At 40.2% G+C, this 20,438-nt stretch overlaps 2 protein-coding genes across 2 annotated transcripts in view; both read right to left on the reverse strand.

The window, feature by feature from the left end:
* STK31 (serine/threonine kinase 31) overlaps positions 1-8,001 on the reverse strand; it is a 31,202-nt gene extending 23,201 nt beyond the window's left edge. The window contains exons 1-9 of the mRNA XM_026033358.1: positions 7,948-8,001; positions 7,275-7,313; positions 7,127-7,179; positions 5,981-6,079; positions 5,022-5,096; positions 4,228-4,386; positions 2,542-2,894; positions 468-657; positions 329-348 (exon numbers count right to left, since the gene is read on the reverse strand). Of these exons, the coding sequence (XP_025889143.1) occupies positions 329-348; positions 468-657; positions 2,542-2,894; positions 4,228-4,386; positions 5,022-5,096; positions 5,981-6,079; positions 7,127-7,179; positions 7,275-7,302 (977 nt within the window). The 5' untranslated portion in view covers positions 7,303-7,313; positions 7,948-8,001. The remainder of the gene's footprint in view (positions 1-328; positions 349-467; positions 658-2,541; positions 2,895-4,227; positions 4,387-5,021; positions 5,097-5,980; positions 6,080-7,126; positions 7,180-7,274; positions 7,314-7,947) is intronic.
* A 2,290-nt stretch (positions 8,002-10,291) lies between these two features.
* Positions 10,292-20,189, reverse strand: FAM221A (family with sequence similarity 221 member A). The gene is made up of 7 exons (XM_026033354.1): positions 20,169-20,189; positions 18,944-19,117; positions 18,286-18,476; positions 15,318-15,524; positions 13,958-14,068; positions 13,369-13,457; positions 10,292-11,994 (listed from the first exon to the last, which is right to left on the reverse strand). The coding sequence occupies exons 2-7, from the start codon at positions 18,991-18,993 to the stop codon at positions 11,926-11,928; spliced, it is 717 nt and encodes a 238-aa protein (XP_025889139.1). The 5' UTR covers positions 18,994-19,117; positions 20,169-20,189; the 3' UTR covers positions 10,292-11,925.
* Positions 20,190-20,438: the final 249 nt, after the last annotated feature.

Raw genomic sequence — 20,438 nt, forward strand, 5'->3', positions numbered from 1 at the left:
AAAAAAAAAAAAAAAAAAAAAAACCATAACAAATACAGACATGAAGTGCTCCTAAGGATGCCTTGCTTTGAGTAAGTTTTCTTGGCTGCAAACATGTTTCAGTGCCTGTTAAAGTGACTTCGGCTTGCACAGCAGTGCACAAACACGGCACCCCTGGCCGACGAGGAATGTGTGCAGCGCCAAAGGAGTACAAGCAAAGCCACAGCTGCTCTCCCAAGGAGACACAACCGAGCAGCAGAGCTGGTCATGAGCAGTTCTACTCCAGTAAGACAAAAGGAAATGGCAGCCTTGTGTGCAAGTGCAAGCCCCCGTGCAAGAGCACTTCTACACGACGGCAGAGGTTCCTTTCTGAARGAAGGAGGGCAGGTTAATGCATGGCCTTGAGCTGCAGCACAATGAAGCTACACAACACACGCATCATCAAATGTTTTTCCTCCTTCATCCCTTCCTCCTGCACATGCATTTACCTGAAGCTCACATTTCAGCTGCTCAACTTGAAGTTCTAGTTCCTTCTGCATCTGCACAAGACTCTCGTTCTCCCTTCTGAGAACTTCTTTCTCAGCCTTAAGCTTTTCATTCTCTTCAACCAGCACCTGATCTTTTCTTGGTTTTTCCAAACCGTTGTCAGATGCTGAGCCAGAAGATAACATTTTTTCCCTTTTAAAAAATTAAAAGGAATTAGTTAGAAAAAAATGGTGCAATCTTCCTGCTACAGTAAGGTGAACTAGTACAGAACCCCATATCAGAAATATTACATGAGCATCTACACAATCACTCTTTATAATTTCCATCCCTGTCATACCACATAACTGGAGCTGGAGAGCATCTAGAGCAACACAAAACCTGACACAACTAGGGAAGAAGAAGAAAAAACAAACAACGGTGTTTAAAGAAAAAAAGAGAAACGGAGAAGCTCCAAACGAAGCTGATCCTCTAAATGTTTGCACATTCACTTTAAAATAATTTTCTATCCACAAGCATTTTGCTATACCACACTGCAACGCCCAAAAAGTCAAGACTGACTCTAACTCTACCTACTTAATAGGCTAGAACACTCTAAAGATGGGGTCTGGGTTCTGCAAATTAAAGTGAAGAACTGAAGAGTTGTCTGCTTGGTTGTTGTTCTTTAACAACCGGGCACAGCAGCACGCTGCAGCCTCTCACGTCACACACGCTGTGTCACTAGCTCTGGGTCATCCCCAACCCCAACGCAGGGGTTCAGTAGAGCACAGCTTCTGTTCCCACATTTCCTGCAGGACCTGCCATCCCAAGAAGGGCTCCAAGGGGTAAAGAGTTAAGGACATAAGAACGTACAAATGGGCCACAAAATCTGCTGGCTGCCAGCACAGAGGCCAGCCAGGACTCCCTGGCGTACAATGAAGTTACAGCACAGAGGGAAACAAAGGCAAAAGGAAAAAAAAAAAAGAAAAAAAATCTTTAAATCAAATTCAGAGAATCTCCAGAATTCAGGAAAGACAGATTCAAAATAATTCATCATGAAATATTTTACTATAAATGTAAGCTTTTTTTAAAAAAAAAAMCTCTTATTTCACATTAGTTATTATTTTGTTAAGAGCACAGACTTGCCTAATTGATCTACTTGCCATTCTACCACGTGGAAAGCAGAACACTCAAGTTTCATTAAAACACCCGAAGAGTTCAAGTTACGGTACATTGGCAAATGTACTTTCCTTTTTTTAAAATCAATAAAAAGGAAGGTTCCTGCTTGCACCATCTCAACTTTCCGAACGGCAAGCACCATCTTTCCCACCCACAAACATTTTACCTCAGCAGCCGGTTGCCATGACAGCCCTAGTTCTCTTTTTAAACGTTTCTAAGGACACCTATAGCTGCTAACTTTCCAGCACCTCTTTTCAATGAAATTATAAGTCGCAAAGATGACATTATCCTCAAAAGATTACGTCTAACTGTGACTGCTATTTTCTTACAGGTGCATACTGCTACACTCCTACACAAATAAAGAACCAAAACATGTTTGTCCTCCTAGACAAGTGTGCTTTTCCACCTCTGYGACCAGTGAGTTTTCAAACATAGGTAAATAAACATGCTGGCTGTATAAAGTCTCAACAAGCATCTAGCAGAAATCAGAAATTTAAACAAACACTGCCATCTACCACTGCAAAAATCTCGAAAAGCAGCTTCATGCTCTGCAACCTTCACCTTTAACTGGGCTTTACTGTATTCTCTGCCTAATACTTGCTGCCCACTCCTACCTTCTCAAGATGTGTTAGGATATCTAAGAGAACATCTCTGGAAAGCCAGTGAGGAAGACCTGCCCGCTTTATGAGCAACAAAACTACTGAACAGCAGTTCAGACTGATGTCCTAACTCTCACCATCCATCCATCCATCCATCCACACACACACTGTCTGCCACTGTTACATGACACCGGAATGAAAGAAAATTAAGTTTGTATTTCAGATATTCCCTTTCCCCTCCATGTCCTCAGATGCAGAAGCTCCAGCAGCAACACCAGTTAGTTCACAACACAAGAGCATTTACCACATCCCATTGCCTTACTTTGAGAGAAACATACGGTTTCCAGTAAAGTTCTCGTTCCTTGAATTTGCAACTACTTGCTCAAAGCGCCCTCTTGGTCTGCTCAGCGAACGGTCGTTTCTGTTTATCCACAGAGGAACTGGAACTTTGAAATTCCAAGGCTGGTTTTGTATGATATCTGCTTTCTTCTCTTCCCCATTTTTGGTGCTTACTGAAGACTTGAATTTTTCAGCAAACCCTGTCTTCGCTACCTCTTCTCCAATATCTGTTTTCTCGTATTCTGCTTGGACAATGATGGTACCATCCTCCTGTTTGGCTTTGTATCGTATTTTTATTTCTTTTTCAAAAACTAGGCTGCCCAAAAACTTCTTCCCCTGTAAAATAAAATGTTTTTTGGTTGTGCATTAGCCCCTGTATAGCTGAAATCAACCATCTTATATGGGATATGGGGAGAATGCAGCCTTAATTAAAAGAATAAGATGGATGCTGTGTTCATTACACTACGTATCTTCCATTTAATTAAAGCTGAAAAACAGCCCAAAGCTAATTTAAAATCATTCAGAAATTGAAATAGAAGGTAAATACAAAGGAACCATTGTGCACATCTGTCGTGCCCCAACTCAAACCACTCATTCAGAAATCAGAGAAGTGGCAGAACTGAAGCCACCAGTTTCATTAGCAGTAACAACAAAAGAGGGGCTTGAAAGGCTAAGGAACACACCCCAGATCTTCAAAAGACACTGCCAGGAAGGACATGCTGGTTTTGTTAAAATTAAAAGTGGAGTGAAGGCAGGGCAGTAAATGGGCAGTTTTACACAGTGTTCAGCTAGCAAACAGAGTTTCACTTAAAGCAGTAAGAATAGTCAGGGGAAAAAAATGAAAACCAATTTAGACTTGACTAACTGCATCAAGCAATATTAACAGGACCAAAAGAAACAGACTGTGCAAAGGGGTCTTAATTGCTCTTATGCACAGGAGCCCGTAAGGACAAGTCTGACCATGCCTTCCTGCTGCTACCACCTCCCTCCTCCTCTGGCCACGGCTGCTCTGGAGTGAGCAGCTCGCGAGGCAGGGGCAGCAGGAGCAGTGACAGGGCACWGAAAGCACACAGGAAAGGCTGCAGAGCAAGTGATGTGTGGGAAAAGGTTATCCCAGCTAAAAAAGGGGAGAACGGCACCCTAGTCACAGATAACATGCTGAATGGCTCTGCATTTTCAATCACATCACTACCAACTTTTGAGCCTTTTCCATTTGTTACTGACAAGGGGTGGAAATGGTGCTCCTGTGCTTTCTATGGACCTGGGATTTTACACTGCCACTAGGCAGGCAGCCTTCGAGCAGCTCGCCCCTCTGAGTGGGGAGAGACTGTTGTAACTCCTGTGATGCAGGAGGTGTTTTTCCCCCTGTAGGGAGATAAACAGCGGTACTGCAGCAGAAAGTTGCTGTTGGAGTCAAAAGTAAACCTGGACTCCAAATGCTGCAAGAACATACTCTAAAAATCACCTCCCTGTCACAGCCTGAAGGGATTTTTGACAAAGCCATTTTGGTTTCTAAAGTATATTAAGACATCTGACAGTATTTCCCAGCACATCTTGCCTTCAGAGTTAAACAGCCAGCACTACAAGAGTCCTCGGTGACACTATGCTGATACTTGGCATCATCTGGTGCATCCTTCATCCCCTCAGTCCTTCAGAACCTGTAACTCACCTGGTCAAACATGTTCAAGTTCTGATCAGTTGGGATCTGCAGTCCCCAGAGTTTGTACTTCTTGGCAACACTTGGACATTGCAAATCTGTTGGAATTTCAACTATTTCTGATCTGTTTAGAACCTCAGAGTTTCCATAATCAATGTACAACACCTGACACTGAAATAATCACATAAAATAAATATTAAAAGAAAAAAATATATGCATGTTGCAGTACTACCTCAAAGGTACTGATGAAAATCTTTCCTACTAAGCCCAGAACACCCTTCAGATGAATGAATTAAGAGAGAACTCACGTTTTCACCTGTTTAAAAATATAGCAACAAAACTTTCAGTGAGGGAAAAAGATTTTCACAGGCTACCTTCTCTTCTAAGAATTGGGATTGTAAATTAACACTGAGGCCTCCTACCATTTAAATTAGRAGCACTAGCCCCTTGTTCCAGTTACCCACACCACAGAATCCTTTCAGAAACCACCTGCACCAAGACATGTATTTCATTGGTCACACGTGAAGTCTGTCATTTTCATGTACATTTTTAAGTTAAATTACACCACTTAACACCACTAACTGTCAATTGTATCTCTTGATAAAGAGATAGACACAGCACCTCAGAAACATGTTATGTTTCACTGGTCTTACCAGCAGCTTTCAAAATAACACATGCATATTCATTGATTTTAAATAGATTTAGACAGTCAGTTTCAAAAACAGAGGAAGGAACTGCATTTTTTCTATCCTTCCACATGCAGAAGTGATATAGGAGTATGGATTACACAAAAACATAGCTCCTACCTTTTCATCATTAATCACTTGCTGTACTGTACATCTGTACCAACATCCATCTTCAGAAAAACACCCACCRTAAATCTGAAAATCAGAAGAGGAAAAAAAAAATGGAGTAGCATTGTGAAAACAGAAGCACACCTCAAAATAATATTTGTAATACACTACAAATCTTATTTTCACAGTCTTCTCCAATTGCCACAACAGCCGTACCAAAGCAAATGAATCCTTTCAACAGTCGTGTCTATTAACACTATATGCTAAAGTATATTACTATGCTAGTAATCTTCAGCAAGATCTTGAAGCCAATTTTGCAGATCAATGGCCGATTCATACATGTTCTCCTGCSTATGTGATATAAAACATTTTGACACCATTAGCTTCATAAACAAAGGAAGAAGTCAGACATGCCACAAACAGCAACCCTAGAATGCCTTTTTTTTTTTTTTTAACTAATGAAAATGTGACTAATGTAAAGCTCATTTTTCCATAAGACATCAGCACTTCACAAATTCAAATAAGTTGCTATTGCTTTGTATGCTCACCTCATCATGGAACTGCCATGAAATAGGTGGTGCTCCTGATTCTTCAGGATACCTTCCCCAGCATATTAAGCAACACAGGCTTTCCTAAGGTCTTACACACATTCAGAAAATAACTGAGAAAAGAATCACCTAAAGTGTGCTGCTCCCTCGATAAAGGTAACCCATAATGGATACTGGATAAAAAGAAAGAATTCAGCAATCTGTACATACTCTTTCTTGTAGCATTTCCTAAGTGTACACAATTTAAATGAATTAAGTCTAAAGTGTAGAAAGACAGACCTATTTTTTTTTCTCCTTATATTCCAGAGGCTTTGAGAATAAAACCCACAGTTTAATCAAAATCCAGGAAAACATTTTATAAAAAAATGGTTGCATAAAGGCTTTTATAACCAGTTAAAACACACATATACACTGTCCACTTACCTTATTAAAATCAGGCTTGCCAAAAATCGCATTAGCCCGAGGACAAACATCAGCCAGGGCACAACTCAATTTCAAGAGGTCGTTACACCTACTGACACTCTAAGTGTGGAGAGAGGTAAGAGTTATTAATTGTCACTTCTAGTAGTTGCTTGATGGCTTTTCACAGACAAAAAATTAAACCAAAATACACTGTTGTTGAGACAAGTAATGCCTCATGCACAATTTGAGCTGCATTTATAAACCCATTCTCCATTTTAGTTTTAGAAGAAAATGAGATCAAGGCAGATACAGTATCCCAGAGAAACACTTTACAAATAGTATTTTTAAATTCAATTACCAGGTTGTGAGAAGTATGTAGGTCTTACTTAAAAATCCTTCCTCACAAGCTCCAGTATGTGGGTTTTTTTGTTTGTTTTCTTTTTTTTTCTTAATATGAGAAGAAAACCGCTCTGGTAAACTCCTCATTCTCCTTGTTTGAAAGCCCTGTGTTTTGGTTTAGCTGCAAGATGCAAATCCTTTTTATTTACAACTCAGCATGTAAACCACTGCMAGACTGGGTCAGTTCAAGTTACACGACATTTATTAGATGTTATTCTGCTTGTAATTCAAAGCAGATTGACCAGAGCTCAGAGCAGGAAAGAAGACACTACTGTAACCAAAAAAAAAATTCTTATCAGAAATACACTCCTAACTTTTGTAGCTTATGTTATTAAGTAAAACACACCAAGAGAAGAACCTGCAGGAGGGGACATTATTAGCAACAGATAAAACACTCTGGGTGTTTTTTGTTTTCCTGCTCTTCTCGGGGGAGGAGGCCAGAARAAGGGGTAATTTTTCTATAAACAGAACCCAAAAAAGCTGAGCTTGGTCCACTTGGTCCATCTTTTTAGCAACAGGGCAAGAGGCAGCACCTCCAGGGACTAGTTCAAAGCTACACAGAGGCTGACTAACACAGACACATCTGCAGTCAGCAGATTGATCAGAAAAGGTAGGAGTGGGGACTCATCCTGGATCCTCCCCTTACCTCCAATCCCTGACCACCTCTCACATTCATAAAAATAACTGATTTTTATTTTAATCCCTCTCCTTCTCCCCACACAAACTGCCTGCTGTTTTACACAAAATTATTACTTTTCCAGAACTCACCTGTGCCCAGAACGTTACAGCATCTTCAACGTGGCAGCCAACGACATCTTCGACTTGGGGGAAGCGGGAGGAAAGACAGAGACCTGTTATTCTCAAACTTGACACTTCTATGATAATGATAATAATAATACATATGTGCTGTCATTACCTTTGTTGTATTCTGTGTCTCCATCCATGGCAGCGGTCTCTGAAACAAGACATCCACGGTTAAACAGGGGATAAGGTATTTTTCTGGGCGGATGCACAGGGCAGTTTTACCCAGGGAAAACTCCATCCGTCCCTCCGAGCAGCCCTAGCCCGGGGCTCCAGCCCTAGTCCCAGGCTCCAGCCCTAGTCCCAGGCTCCAGCCCTAGTCCCAGGCTCCAGCCCCAGCCCTGGGCTGCGCTGCTCCTACTGGGACCCCCTTCCCACTGCCCCCAGGCTCTGCACAGGGCCAAAGGGGGGACCTGCTTCCAGCAGCACTCCCGAAATGTAACCCTACTTATTACAATCACCAAATGCACATCCACTCTACTGCTTGATCCCCAAATTGCTCATTCTTCCACCTTCCAAAGGAGGAGCATGATTTTCTTTAGCTAGAATCTGTTAAAATGAAGYGGCCTTTAAAAAAATAAAAATATGAAGCAGCTTGTTTTTTTAATATTGATTAGCACGTAATAGTAAATCTTCACTGCTTTCGCCCTCGCCAGCCACGCGGGCTGAGCGAGCCCCCASAGCGCCTCCCGGGCCGCCCTCGCACAGCCGCCATTTAGACCCGCGCACCAAACGCCGCTCGCGACGCCTCCTCTTGCGGCCGACAAGACCCGCGGGCCAGCCCTCACCCGCCACACCGGGAGCGGCGCTACCCGGACGCCGCCGGCCGAGGCGGGACCCTCTTAACCCCGCGGGGGCGGCAGCGCAGCCGCCGCTACCGCCGCTCCCCGCGCCTCGGCCCGCGCCGCTGCCGCACGCGCTCGCGCCCGCTTCCCGCGCCGCGCATGCGCCGACCGCCCCGCGCCGCCCCCCCCGCGGCCTCTGCGGCGCGTCCCTCAGGCTCCTTGAGGGAAAATAGTCTTGTTTTCTTTCTCTTTTCTTTTTCTTTTCTCTTTTTTATTTTTATTTTGTTTTCTTTTTTCTTTTCTCTTTTTATTTTTTGTTTTCTTTTTTCTTTCTTTTTTTTTTTGTTGCTTTCAGATGATTTACAGGCTTCCCTTCAATGCTTATTTAAAGTAAAAATGAAGATCGTTGCAGCCATAGAGAGCCCAAACACATCCAATACAGAGGGCAGAGATGGGACTGCACAAGTGCCCTCTTCTAGCTTTGGCCTGGGCATTACCTAATAAGAGCGTTTGGGAAACAAGCCAGCCGGCTCTACCTGGAACATCCCAGCAAGTGTCTTTTCATAGGCGATTGGTATTTTTTCATGGTAAAGACACTAGYGTAGCACCTTTGCACCCATTTGTCATTCAGTAGGACTTGGTATCCACAAACATCTCCAAGCTTCAGAAACTGCCCCTTCTTCTCCCCACATCCTTCCCTCTTATCTCCCACAAGACAGATGCTAAGGCCTCTAAAAACAGCGTGGGCTTCTTGACAGAAGTGCTCTCTTATATTAGAATAAAAGAAACAGGTACACCCAAGTAAAGTCTTTTAGATTGGAAAACTTAGTTTATTTTTCAGTTATATTTGATGAGCTTTACAATGGTATTTACATATTATTGCCTGCCGTTTTAGACCTCGATAGCTGGAACAAAACCCCAGCACAGACTCTGGAGACCTGCAAAGCCTTTGTGACAAGGCAATCCTAAGCTGATACTGCTAGCCAGGGAACTGGCACATTCCCTTTCCTTCCAGACCTAAGAAAGAGGTACATCCATTTTCACATCTGGCATCAGAAAAGTGCAAAAAATGAAGGAACCCCTTCCCCTTTGTTTGGGATTAATCATCGGTTCTTCATTGTAAACAACCATATCATACACCCCCTTTCACAGGAAGATTAAAATTAGTCAAACCAAGGTGCTCCACACTCAGTGCATGTGAGAGGAGCAAAGTATTGATATGAAAGCCAACTAATTCAAAACGGAAAGGACGTGTTTCCTAAGACTTGCACAACTCCTCATCACCCCATTTACCACGKGTGAGAGCCCTTTGGGTGACACGTGGAGGTGGCTAATTTTTCTAGCCGAAGGGCACCTATGTGCCCACACAAAAATCATACAGATGACCTGATAACATCTCTTGTGTGCAACAGTCTTCTCTGTTCAAAGTTCCCAACTTCTCTTAGGGAAATAAAAAAATCACCACAAGGTACATATTCAACTGTTTTATTTAATGACTACCCTTAATGGCAAATACACGAGCATCTTGTCTCCACTTTTACCTYTTAAAGTGTAAAGAGATTTTTCAATAGGAGGTTGCAATTTTGATCTTGAAAAATTATACCTTTTTTAAGGATAATTTCTGTTTGGTTACTTTAAGGGTAATTCCATTTACATCTGCAAATTTTACTTCAGACAGCAGTCTCAAATTTTTACAACAAGCAAAAGTCTGAAATATCTTGTACCTTTATTTTCCTACAAATTATATACATATTAAAAATTCTGAAAAAAAGAAGGCATGCATACCAAAAACTATGCATGTATTCCTTCTAGGAACAAACTGAGTTTAATCTTTACTTAAAGGCTTATCTACAGAGTTGAAAGATGGTCAAAACTCCTAAGCAACATCCAATACACTTGACATTTTCATGGCCCCATATTCTTTTTCCAACTAAAAAAAGTGTCATTTAAAAAAAAGTTATTTATTTCAAGTATAAGACAAATGGAAACTTTAGGCATAAAATTTTATTTGTTTTGATAAAACCCATTATTGACAACTGAAAAGTACAGTTCAATAAAACTAAATTTGACACAGCAAACATATAATTGACAAGCATGTACTTTTAACTCAAAATCTCAATAAAAGCACAATAAATTATTTCCCAAAAATAGAATGTAATTTTCTCAGTGTAAAAATAAAACAAAACCACAACTTGTTATAGTCAGAGATTGCAATAGTTTCCTCTTTCAGTTTACAAACATTTTGCTCTAAAATATCACATACATTTTTGGAACTGGATTCCCCAATGAATGCAGCCACAGCAGAGGGAAAAGAAAAAAAAAAAAGAAAGGAAAAAAAAAAAAAAAAGGAAAAGCTTCCCCTATTTGGTTTGCAATCATCTCTTTGAGGAATAAAATCATTTTCCTATATTTTTATTTACAAATATTATTTACTTCTTGTTTTCTTGTGATAGTCCTGTGAAATATCCATTTACCTATGAGAGTAAGGCAAGGCTCTATAGTAACAATTGCTTGTTAAAAACAGTAGAGGGAGCTCAAATTAATGTTTTTATTTATTATATTAAAGTATTATGTAATATGGTAGATTTTGATCAGAAAGGTACATTTTAAATACTGAAATGTCTACTGAATGTTTAACTTGAGGTCACAGATTAACTCTCTGATGGGCATTGCTAGTAACGGTGTAACTAGTAAGGGGAGGTAAAGAACCTTTATTCCCATTTTACTTTGGGTGGATTAGCCTGTATTCCCATCTCACCCACGACTGCAGCCCCCTCCATCGGTCACAGTGTGACTCTCACAGTCCCCAGGAGTTTCCTTCCCAATCTGCCTCATTTCCTCTACCTGTCAGGCAGGGGCAGGTATCTCAGTGGCATCAGTGTCTCTCATGCGAAGCAAAATTTCACAAGTTGCTCCCAACCCTTGCTATACAGACAAAGCACACACATACCACCTGCAAAGTTTTGAATCCATGAGATAGCTTCAAATATTTTTAAGGGCAAACTGGCTTACACCCCATGTCCATTTTCAAAAAATCTAGCAAAGTTAACTCAGAGTCCACTTTTGTCCACCCTACTTCCACCCACACTGCAGACTTGGACAGGTATTCTGTGCTAAGGGCTTTCTGTGCTGCTTCTCAGATAATAAACACCATGTAAATTCAAAAAAGTTTATGTTTGTCTCTTCACTACCATTCTTCTTTATCATGTCCCTCAAAATGGGAGGTGCTTATATTTGTGCATATTCATAGCTGTGGAACATATCTTGAGTGATTCACAGTCTGCATTGGATTGGACATGATACAAAAGAATCCTTCAGGTAAAGAAGTTTGTATCAAACAAGATATATTTTTTTTAATGTGAAATAAATGGTTTCCATTTCTAACCAATGTGCTCAAAAGTTTAGTGTAATAGAATTAGGAAATCACTGCTGTGAACAGTGCCAAACAGGATGTGGAGGATTGTACTGTTACAGAGGACCGGGATAAAGCATAGAATCCCTTCAAATAGCTAGTATGTATGTGTGGACATCAGGCTACCAGCTTAGAGAATGTCAAATGTAAAAAATACTTATATATTGGCAAGAGCAGAACCTACAAAAGTGAAACACAGGGAAGTGTGTTTGAATTTTATACAAAGAAGATGAAGCTAACAGAAAAAAAAAGATTTAAGAAAACATGAAAAGTCAATTTAAATACAYATAACAAACCCCACCAAGTAAAAATCCATGAACAAGATAAGTAAGGACTCTGAAAGAAAGYGTGCCATGAAAGTCTAACAGGGCATATGATATTTACTTGCCCTATTAAAATGTAACACTTAAATATATGCTTATGCTCTCAGAGCTTAAATCTCTCTTCTGTAGAATACAGAATTTATTAAGCAGAAGAAATAAAAATAACAGTACGCAAGCAAGCACAGTGAGAAATATACTTGAATATAACGATAAACAGTACTGTGCTTTAAATAAATAACCTTTTCATCACTTTCCTGGCTTCTTTGATTGCACTGGACTTTTCTCTTTCCGTTTAGCTGCCTTCTCTTGTTTCAGCTGTAACAAACAAAGATATATCAATGGTTCAAGCATTAATTTGTAAGTAGACAACAACACAATATTGACCACTAATAAGCAGTCACAAATTAAACAGAGATGAATGGAATGGAATGGAATGGAATGGAATGGAATGGAATGGAATGGAATGGAATGGAATGGAATGGAATGGAATGCAACGGAACGGAATGGAATGGAGAGCCTTCTTAGCTCAGTCTAGCAGTGCTTACTTCTGTATCACATGAAAAAGAAGCAGCCCCCTAACTCTGCGGTTCCTCCCTTATTCAAACCAGAGCTGCTTTTATTTCTGGTAATGTCAATTTAGCAATTTACGTAGCCCTAAAKGCCAAAGTGCCTCACAAGCATCATGATTTCATCTTCAGACTACTTTAGAAGCAACAGTTGTTCTCAAGTATAATTCCGTAATTCCACAAAATACTACTTACAGCAACTATATGAAAAGGATGTGTACCATAAGGCATCTTGTACCTACCAAATATGCCAAGATTTTTTCTTTTTTTGGCTATAAAAGTATCAGAAGGAAGTAAGGCTCCCATTTTGATTTGAAGACCTACAGGTGAGCACACTGCTCAGCAATCCTGTTGGTCCATTGGTTCACACAGCAAAATTTAAAAGTTTTTCCATGTTTGGAGACTTGATGTCAGTATCTGAAATTCCTACCTTTTCTAAAGAACGTAAAATCTTTGAGGAAAAAAAGAAAAGCAATTTGCATTTAATAGTAATGCTCCCACACACAGAGCACTAAAAACTGATACTTTATCTGCAACCTCTTGTCACTTTAAGCTTTTATAAGCCAGGTAGTTATGCAACATTGCCTTGCAAAAAAATTAATAGTGAAGACATGCTTCCAGCTGACATGGTGGAGCTAAGGACAATGTGGAGAAAGAGGAGGTATTTCAGCATCTAAATAATGTTATATTATGTGGCATTTACTCAGTAGAATCAAGGGAATGGAGCAGGCACTTCTGAGACAGTGATCCTGATCGTCTGAAAAAGATGCACCAAATTTAACCCAACTACATAGATATTCCTAAGCAAAAGAGTATGAGGAAGTTTTGTGTATGAGGGTAACAAACATACACATTAAAAGGGATTTTTGTGAGTTTTGATCACACAGTAAAATATTCTTTTTTGTTCTGTAATGGAAATTTAACTCAATCAAATCAGCCGAGATAAGGCAAATATCATCCCAGACATGACAGCCTCTTAAATACTACAGCACCATGAAATCRTATTGCAAGGCTCATTTTAAAAAGCTAGTCTCAATACAATGCATTTATGGGCCACATCCTTCATATGTTTATCTTTYTCAGCCACACAATAAATCATCAAGTAAGAAATGGAATGACTTGCCCTTTCCTGATACCGTCTCTCAAAATAAGCCATGTCATCTTCTTCTGAACGCCCTTTGTGAGAAAYTTGTGTTGTAGCATTAGAAGCACCTAAAGGAAAGAGCATTTATATGAATGATATTTATATTTCACGTTTGGAAAAACACATTTAAAAATGAGATGCAGTAAAAAACATCATAAGCAAGTAATAAAATCTATTAAGCAGGACAGAAGAGTACAGAGTTGTAGTTAACATAAAAAGCTTTGGGGGAGCTCATCAGTAATGTTAACTGACGAATATTTATACTAAATGAGGGATATAAAATGAAACAAATATAACTGATGCCTAATTTCATGCTGAAGAGACATTCTGGCAGAAGGCAGTCTCATAGGTTTATATCAAATGTGCGTGTGAGTGCAAATGTATGTGCAAGTGTGTGTGTACAAATGTAGATATGCATTATGGATTTAGATACATGAAGCTCTTAAGTATATGCTTACTGTTGTACTATCATTTTAGATAACTAGGCTTCAATATTTGTTTTAATTTTCAACTTGATTTTACCCTTAAACATTACATTGACTGTAATAAAACCATATTAATAAACCACCTGCTATTGCTGAGCTGGTTTGAGCAGAAGTAGAAGGTCCTTGAAACGCTTTGAGAAAGGGATGATCCATGGCAGTAACAGGAGATTCTAAAAATTCAGTGGAAGGAGCCCCTGTTACAAAAATAATTGAAAACAATAATTAGCTTCACAAGATGTGTCAAAAACATAGTGCGATGTGGTCAAAACGTGACTAGACAAATCAACAACCCTGAGTGAAGATAAAATTAAACTTTAACTCAAAAATTTAAAAAGAAGAAAAACACTTTAGAGGATGGCTTCAACATAAATGAAAAAAAAAACATGTTTCTTTAATTACAACTGCTACAATATAGTTTCTGTATTTCAGGCAGAGCAAGGAAATCATATGGCAATCATAAATAAAACAGTATTTGAGGATAAAGTCAGTATGTTATTACATGACACAGAAGCAGACAGTACCAGAGATACCAAGACACACTAACGTGGGTGATCTACAAATTACCTCTTTTCTTTTTGTATGTTTAACAGTTATTAACTGAGGGTTTATTTAAGAAATCATTTTTGATTTCATCTGMAATTTGCCTTACACTGGAAGACAGAATCATGTATCATTTTCTGGATGGCAAACTTGAAGTGAATAACGAGCAAAATGGGACAATATAACAAAATCTAAYTCCTACGGGAAGCAATTTATTGAATGCGATTATTCCCTGCAAAAACTTTCGCYTAATGTTGTGACCTGTAAAAATGCAGTCAGTAAAGTTTGCAGATGGAATACAAAATGGTTGAATGGCAAACAAAACTGGTCTATCAATTAAACAGAACAGTCTGGATTATTTGGTAGATAGGCACTTTCAGACAACATACATTTTAGTACATGTTATTGCAGATTTCAGCATCTAAGAATAAACTATGTGAATTCTACTTAAATGGAAAATGTACATACTTAAATTGYACTTAAATGGAAAATGGAAATCTATGAATTCTGAAAAATTATGTGCGAACTGTATAATCAAGGAAATCTCAAGGCAGTATTAGGGTTAAAGGATTAATGTAGGTATAAAAGGGATATATAAGAGTGAAGAAGAAATCAAGTTCTTTCTAGAAGATGTGCTAGAGTACAACCAAAAGCTACTACGCTTAACAGAATTATCAACAAAAAGCATTTTTCGAAGTATTTGCTCCAGGAAGTTGGACACAGTCACAGTGATCTCTCTTCAGACCTCAGGATCTCCGAAAATAAAAGTAAAGTCTGTGTTTTTAAGTCCTATTCCTCTTCATCCAATTTATCTTCCAACTTTTAGGGCCTGTGTAGGATTTTTACTTTTCAAAAATACGTGGTCTGAGAATTGAAATTTCAACTCGGACCAAGTGCACTTACCAATTCCACTATCATCAAGCCTCATATAGCCTTCTGCTAGAGAGCTAAAGCCAGTGAGGCCTCCCATAGCAGCGTAAGGCACATCCTGCCCCACAGGCCGTCCTTGGGCTAACCGCTCTTCTTTGGTTTCCACTACTGTCTCRTGAGCGTATGTTGGCTGCCCACATCCACAGGTAAAGCAACTATGAAATCCTGAGCACTTGGAGCCTAATGAAAACACAAATAGGTATTACGAATGAGAGGATAATGGAAGATATATTTCACAGCTGACAAAAGTCATTTCTCCAAACTGATGGTGTCAGGAACTACCGAGTTTCTTCACTGCCAGAGCATCCAGCCAGGCTTCCTGTTTGGAAACTCGTATGTGACTCTGGCAAGGCCATCAGYAGTCATTGCAGCAGCCTTTTAGAGTCCTTTTCATCATTTCATCTTTTACATGATATGAAAATGCCTTGTAAGACAGCAGAAAGGACAATTGTGAGGTTTTGATCAGGGGAATCACAAATCTGAATTCTGCCCTTGGAGTCAATCCTTGGGCAGGGCCAGTAATGCACTGGTTGTGCATTCTGTTCTCGTGTTTGGTCCAGGGAAATCAGCAAGGAAGAAGGCATTTGACCAACAACATATGAGTAAAATGCACTGCTTTGGTGGCTGACAGCAAGAGTTATCAATCACCTTCCATGCCCAATTACTGCACTTACTTTCCAAATGGACAGAAAATCAGGTAAGTCACAGCAGCACACGGTACCTTGAGAGTAACCAGCAGGAGGACTGCTGAATCTGGGATGCTGAATGGTTTTGTGGATCAGTCACGGGGTCTGACCCTTCAAAATCGCAAATCATTCTGCAACGTTTGACATACGGATTCAACACAGCTCAGAAAAAGAAGGCACTTTCCTTGCAGTTAGTATTAATTTTGCCTTCTCTTTAAAGCAAGAGTACTAATCTACCTTGAAATACAATGAGCAGGAGGAAGATACAAACCAAAGTATATATTTGCATTCTGCTTGAACCTGGAAACTCTGTAACAATCAAAATTTCTCATTTTATTATTCAGTGATACAACCTCCTTTCATCTTTTGCTGAATTCCTTAAAAACTCYAGACAGGTCTGAAATTATTATCTAGTCTCACTCACAGTGATGCTGGCATTATGGAAAAAAAGACAGTATCACAAAATAATCAAAAGTCAGAGGGGATCTCTGCAGGTATCTGCTCCAGCTCTGTGACAGAAGGAGAGCAAAATTAGGGTGGGATGTGAAGGGTCCCTCCCCACCAAGTTCAGTGCATCCTCAAGGAGGGGAGCCTCCCACCTTTCCACAGCCTCTCCGAGCAGCCTGTTCCAACACCTGACTTGCCTTGAGCACTTCTCTCTCAGTGTTTAATCACAATTTCCTATGTTGCTGTCAGTAACACCCTTCTCTTCCCCTCCACTCACCCCAAGATCAAATACATTCATACCTGTCACGGGGTGGAGAAGTCAAGCTGCCAGAATCCTGTCAACATTATCTCCAAAACTCTACAGCAGGTGCTAATGCAGCATAGCAAAAAATGCTTCTAGCCCCCATTTRCAAACAAATCACATAATTTAGATATCAATCTTAAAAAAACAGAAAAAAAGAAAGATCCTGGTAGTAAACAGGGACTATGCTAACAGCAAAATAGGTTTAACATAGCAGACATCAGAGCCCTACTGGGACAATGAGGTCAATAGATTATTTTGGGGGGGGAGGAAGGAACCAAACACAACCCTCCCTCTCTATTCAGATACATTATACAGTACATACAACATATATACAGCCAAACTGCAACATCACATCCATTACAGAAAGATTACACCTCTAATTTACTTACTGCATTAGGCTTAAACAACCCTGACTTAGACTAACACACGTAGACTAAAATTATAGAATTCCAGATGTGAAATAAGTTGTGGCACTCCTCAATGTAACCTTTGTGTCCCTCAGAAGTGTCAGGTATTTTGATAAGCAATAGAAAAATAAATCTAAAAATCATGTACAATGTAAAAGATTACTAAAAACACTCTGTTCTAAGGGTTCAGTTTGAATCATCCAATTGCACATTTAAGAGTCTCTCACACATTACTTAGAGGAAATTCTTGAAAAGCTGTCACATTTTATGTACAATTCTGGTGAACGATACTCTCTTTTCATCCAACTAAAGCTGTTTATTTTTCTGTACAGATTAAATAGACTTCAAGAAAAAAATTACTAACAGTGCAGAGCTCTAACAAGAAAGTCTTCAGCTTATGCAATTCAAGGTTTCAAAGAAAAGCAGCCTTATGTACTATTTAATTTCTATGGTTAATAATTACTGCTGTTTCAGTACAATAACCTTAACCAACTGAAGCAAAAAGCTTTCTCTTAATTCAAAGCAGCATCTTTTCCTTCAACCCTTTGCATTTCCAGACACACAACCTGTAGGTTTGAGATCCCTTTTCTTTTCAGAGTGACCACAATAGCACTATTTGGGAACAGAGTGTTGTTTCCTATTGAGTTGAGAAAAGACAAGACAAATATATTAATATTAGAYGCAACTAGGCAATAGAGGAATGGAGATAATCACCTCTCTCTCTCAAACTACCAAGTTCAAGTAGAAAAATCATTTGTATGCAGCAATGGAAGTGACAAACTAGAAACAGGGTGTCTTCATGCTGCCTAACTTCAGGTGGCTGGTCTCCATATGTTCCCAATCTCATCAATGAGGAAACTTATGCTCCTTTGAAGAATCTGGGCAAACTAAGAACACTCTTCTAAACCACTCTAAGCCAAAAGCCATGTCTTCCTTCCCATTTCTCAACCTTCCAGAAGAGCCAAAATATACATCAGTGACAAGTGCAGCCCATGCCTAACACTCTGGGCAGAACGCAGACCCTTAAATGCAAACCCTAAAACCTTATTCCTGTTAAATTTACTGCAGGGAAGGCTGCAACCACATATGCAACTTACAGGAGTTACATGAAAATCCAGGGGCTGCACTGTGCTGATCAGCAAAATGTTTGCACCGACACCGAATGGGCTGCGTGCCATTCAGAGGAACATAGTGATAGGACTGGCACTGACAGCGGCTGACCCTGCAGGGCACGCAAATGGGACGATCCTTCGGAATCTCTTCATAGTCAGTTTTGTGTTGCTTGTATCTAAAATAGACAAAAATAATGACATTTATAACTTTGTTAGTATTTATCCAAGATTTAATAAAAGGCTTGTAATTTAGTTTACGTGTTATGTGTTGAAGTACCTTTAAATATCTTCAGAATTGTTTGTTAATTTTCAATTAGATAGACAATATCAATTGCTTTCACATTCATCTCTTATATGAATACCACAGATATTGTATTTGGACAGCACTAGACCAGTTTCCTTCTGGTCTACAATATCTCACATCATGAGGGCTAGGCTGAATTTACTGAAGACTACAAACTTTTGCTGCTCTCAAAAGTTACTTGAGATTTTTATTTAAGAACTTTTCTTATCATTGAAAACTTTTTTTTTTTTTTTTTTTACATTAACTTCCCTATACTGTACTGTAACGTATCTGGAAATATTCTACATCTACATCTAAATAAATAAATAAATAAATAAACTCATGGAAAGATAATCCTACCGATGAGTACAAAAGCACTGGGTCTCTGGCCCCACAAGTTTACAGTCCATGCCCGTGGGTGATCTCCAGCTCACATACAACCTGTTCTTTAACCGAATTGGTATTACTTTTCTTTTGTATTCTTCATATTCCTCGGGGGTAAAGAGCTTTCCTCCATCATCATCACCGACAATTCTGCAAGCATGTCATTAAAAAAAAAAAAAAAGAAAAAAAAAAAAGAAAAATGAACAACATGGAAGTTGGCTTCTCAAGCTATTTTTACAAACAATACATAGCAATAAATGAGTAAAGCAATGCTAAAAATGAACCATGACTCTTTTTGGGCAAGTTAATCGAATAATGCTTTTTAATAAATTTGTGCTGATGCCTGAAAACTGTCAACAGGAGTTGTATGAAAAAAAAAAAAGCAAACTATGAGGTTTCTCTTCATAATGCAGAAAAAAATAGACTTGCCAGCAACAGTTGTAGTGTCTGCCTGAGCTCTGACAAGTCACTTCACATTCACGTGTCTGTACTTCTGTTAAATTACCTAACCTAAGCATAATTTATCCCTAATTGCGGCACGTAATGATGCTGGAGGGTAGTTTATTGATGCCCGTAAATACTTCAGTTACTATTTATTTGCTGTATAGAAACATAATACACAAATGCAGGGAAGTGACAAGATTCACTCCTGTCAGTTATCCGTGCAGTCCAGCAACACTTCAACACGTTATCACCACACACGTGCATGGGGGGAGTCGATACCTGCAACCTTTGCTGTTTGGAAAGAAATGAGAGTGTGTGCATCACTGATGCTTTAAGGAGGCTCTTTTAAGCTAAATTTCTTATGCTAAATAATACATTTCAGTAGAGCAACTGAATGTACGTTTATTTTTTCTCGGGGTAAACTGCTCAGCAGGAGGGACGGCCAGATTGGCCGGAGCCCCTCAGGGCACAAGGGGCTCGCATTTATGCCCAAGGAATCGCACCCCGGAGCCCGAATTCCCCAGGGAGCAGCACCGGCCCCCCTCGCACCGTCCCTCCAAAGCGGGGGTCCCTCGAACGGTCCCGAGCGGGGGAACGCGGGGCCTTTCCCGCCTCCCTGCAGAGTCAGCCTCCAGAGGGCAGCTCTCCAGGGCGGATATAGGGGACGTGCGGAGCCGCTCGTCGCTGTTCCCCGGCTCCCTCAGAACAACATAACAGGTGTATATGAATAAAGAGGAGAATAAATRAAGCCCCTCACTGGAAAAAAAGGAGGCACGAGCACGTTCACAAGGACCCTCGCTAAGTGCGGGGAGGAGGGAAGGGCAAAGGCGGGCAGGGGGCTGCGGGAGGGCAGGGGCCGCGGTTCCGGATTCAGACAGGGGCCGCGGTTCCGCCAAGGGCCGCGGTCGGACACGGGCCGCGGTTCCGAGCGGGTCCGCCCCGCAGAGGTGCCGTGCGGGCCCGGCGGCCGCGGGCTCCCGGCTTGGCTCGGCTCGGCTCGGCGCGGTTCGGCTCGGCTCGGCTCGGC

This window comes from Nothoprocta perdicaria, unplaced genomic scaffold (genome assembly GCF_003342845.1).
Source record: "Nothoprocta perdicaria isolate Ctin4 unplaced genomic scaffold, notPer1 scaffold_128, whole genome shotgun sequence".
Lineage (NCBI taxonomy): Eukaryota > Metazoa > Chordata > Aves > Tinamiformes > Tinamidae > Nothoprocta > Nothoprocta perdicaria.